Source organism: Daktulosphaira vitifoliae, unplaced genomic scaffold (genome assembly GCF_025091365.1).
Source record: "Daktulosphaira vitifoliae isolate Bord-2020 unplaced genomic scaffold, ASM2509136v1 Scaffold_2, whole genome shotgun sequence".
Taxonomy (NCBI): domain Eukaryota; kingdom Metazoa; phylum Arthropoda; class Insecta; order Hemiptera; family Phylloxeridae; genus Daktulosphaira; species Daktulosphaira vitifoliae.
The window spans coordinates 40,292,224-40,295,985 of record NW_026099573.1 but is presented as its reverse complement, the minus strand read 5'-3'; the positions used below and the strand labels follow the sequence as shown (position 1 = coordinate 40,295,985).

Genomic DNA, 3,762 nt, shown 5'->3' with positions numbered 1-3,762 from the left:
ATTAAATAATATGATTTTTGGTTGTTAATGTTACTTATCTATAAAAATGAATACCATTTATCTGAACCCTCACATTAACAAATTAATTTGTTGAATTATTTATTTTTAACGTTAGTTTAATAAGTACACATATAAATTTCAATATTTTGTTAATAAATAACTAGTCAAAAACTCTAATTAAACACTATAATACTGTACAAAGATGGATAATAATGATCCACCAAAACTACCAATAAAAACAAATAGCACATCAATTGAACAATTATTGGATAGAAAAATACCGTCTAATGAGTCCTTATCGTCATGTCAATCTTTATTCCCTAGGCCTCGAACGAAATGTATCAATGAACAGTACGCTGAAGGTCGAGCGATGGCAAAAGTTTTAATGTTTTTAGTTGGTAAGTCTTTAAAGTATGCAGCATAACAAAATGTTGAAAGAGATATTAATTCTCTTTTCTTAAAATTATTTTAATAAAACTGATTTAATTTTTCTGAACTTTATAATGGGGGCTTATCTTAATTAATAAGCAGTTATACTTTTTGAGTACCTATTGATAGNTTGGTAAGTCTTTAAAGTATGCAGCATAACAAAATGTTGAAAGAGATATTAATTCTCTTTTCTTAAAATTATTTTAATAAAATTGATTTAATTTTTCTGAACTTTATAATGGGGGCTTATCTTAATTAATAAGCAGTTATACTTTTTGAGTACCTTGACCTTGAGTGTATCTATAGGAGTTCCAGAAAAAAAATTAAACATCAAAATATAACAGACTAATACGAGGTGTGTTCAGAAAATAACGGGAATTTTCGTTTTTAACACGCTTATATTAGTTTCACATGTATTTTGTATGTTGTAAGTTTGTAACTCCACGCGGCACGTGTTATTATGTCGCGTATGCCGTCGTCTATAACCTTGAGACTAGACCGTCGTAACGCATTCACCCCACCCCGCTCACCAGTCGGCGACAACACTATTTTTTTCTGTATAATTTTGAGGATTCGACTGACCAACACCGCGCGTTATACGCCACGGTGCAAAGTCCAGCAAGTGCCGCACGGCCGACGACGTACCCCCGCTAATGATACCGTAGTATTCTTCCAGTCATAGTGATGGGAATTTCGGACCAATCGAACGATCCGAATCGTTTGAGTCGGATCGTTCATATAACTCGTTCTTTCGTTCACTTCTTACGATCGGTCACGGTTCTTATCAATTACTCCTTACTATGGTTTTCCTGAGCGAGTCGTTCAAATTCGCATTTTCACTATGTAACATTACCGCGATATTAGAATTTTTACTCAATACACTTGTATAATCGGGTTACANACCATGTAACATTACCGTGATATCAGAATTTTTACTGATAATACACTTGTATAATCGGGTTATATATTATTTTTTCAAATACAAATTACTTGAAATAACATAATATGCTGTTATACACGAATATTTTTGTATAGAATAAAAACAAATAATTTATACTAGCGGATGAGTTGCGGTACATAAATCCATAGAATTTGTTTCTATAATAAGCGAAATCATTTAAATTATTTGTTTTCATAAAAGGAGTTTTATAGAGAAATTAATTCACCTAAATCAGATATTACAATTTACAGCAGCTATGACCAGATTATAAAAGAGTGAGGTGGTTTAATACCTCTCACAACAATTATATTAGTCTAATAGTCAATTTTTGTCCTAGTTGCTAAATTCACTAATTTATAGACCTATTTTCGCTTATAAATAATTATATGAATGTAATATTTATGAAATAAATAGCATTATATTGATAATCAAAATCGTTCTTCAAATGAATAATATAGTAGGATACTTGAAGTAATCTAACTGTTTTATACCTGCATGATTATGTTAGTAGTAACATGTCACAACTTTGAAAATTTAGTCTGCAGACCTACAATAAAAATGTTTTTATCACAAACCAAATAGAGTTGCTTTTAAACTCTCATTGGCAATAAGTATTTTTTTATTTAATTTTTTAAGAAAACATAATAAGTATATACTTATAAAGAATATATTCTTCGTTTTTTTTTTTTAATTTTATATTATAAGAATATAAGGTTAGGCATAGGTTTTAACTGAAGTGCAGGTAAACGTTCAGTAAGTGAACGAATCATGAAACAGAGTGTCCGATATATTGCGTGAAACGAACGAACGAACGTATGAACGATATCTATTTTTTTTGCGATCCGGATCAACTCGTTCACTGATATGACCCGTTCAAAAAGATCCGTTCGTTCGTGAACGACCCATCACTATCCTGTTGTCAAAGTGGCAACGTCAATAAACCGATCTCCACTCGCGCACCGTCGCCATCAACGCTGCTAACCTTTTGACGCCCGAGGATCACGCCGGACATCGCGTCGTCGACGCCAACGAAAGTGCCACGATATTATGCGAAGATTATATATTCTTACCATCGCCGCTAATATTAATATATATATACATATATATATTATTATTTATATATACGTATATGTTAATATTCATTTATATATCCCTACAGCCGACGCCGCTGCCGCCATATATGCCTCGCGCCCCGCCCGCCAACAAAACACAGCTATACCTCGTGCATGATACGTTTACGTACTTAAGTCGCTTTACATGTATATATATATATGTATATATTCTAATTACTATTAAAATTTATATATTAATACGCTTTATTCTCATTAAGAGATATATAGGGTATTTATTCCGATTACAAAGGATGATACCCGTATCGTCATCTTACGTCACTACCTCCACGTTGCGCGCCTGCTGTTTCCTTGGATGTGGTAGCCGTTTCTCAGACTCCCTCTCCGGAATCGAACCCTGATTCCCCTTTACCCGTTACAACCATGATATTGATAATAACTACTATCATAACATGTAACTAAAAAGTTAAAAATTATTTTTAACTTTTTAGTTCGATGTTCTTTAAAAGTGTGTTTTTTAGTTTTTTTAAACTATATTTATTAATTAACACGCTTATATTAGTTTCACTTGTATGTGTGATGTGTGTTTGTAACTTTCAAGCGGCACGTGTTTTAGTCTCGCATACCCATCGACTATGACCTTATGACTAGACGTCGTAACGCATTCACCCCACCATGCTCAACACATGACGGATACACTAATCCAATATAATTTTATATTTTTGGTTTCGTACCCGTACACGATGTCTTCAATTATATATATATACAAATTTTTTTTTTGACTGACCAATACCGCCCGCGTTTAATGCGCCTTACATATATATATTCATATATTCCTACCGCCGCTGACGCCGTATATACTTTAGGTATAACGTTCCTCCCGCCCACAAAACAAGGCTATACCTAGTGCATTATACGTTTACGTACTTAAGTCGCTTTACATGTATATATATATTCTAATTACTATTAACAATATATATTAACACGCTTTATTCTCATTAAGCGATATAGAGTGTATTCATTTCGATTACAAAGGATGAGTTCCGTATAGTCATTTTTCGTCACTACCTCCACGTTCCGGGAGTGTGTAATTTGCGCGCCTGCTGCTTTCCTTGGTTGTGGTAGCCGTTTCTCTGACTCCCTCTCCGGAATCGAACCCTGATTTCCCGTTACCCGTTACAACCATGATAATGATAATAACTACTATAGTAAAATGAAACTAAAAAACCCAGCAAAGGAGGATCGCGGCACAGTGGTAACGTGGCATAGTTGGATCAAGTATAATATTATCTGACAGTGATTAAAATCACTATCAAAAAAAAA

The 3,762-nt window shown here is 33.4% G+C and overlaps 1 protein-coding gene across 1 annotated transcript in view; it reads left to right on the top strand.

Moving 5' to 3' along the window:
* Nucleotides 1-202: 202 nt before the first annotated feature.
* The window catches only part of LOC126898255 (uncharacterized), a 7,437-nt gene continuing 3,877 nt past the window's right edge, over nt 203-3,762 (top strand). The window contains exon 1 of the mRNA XM_050672195.1: nt 203-411. Within this exon, the coding sequence (XP_050528152.1) occupies nt 203-411 (209 nt within the window). The remainder of the gene's footprint in view (nt 412-3,762) is intronic.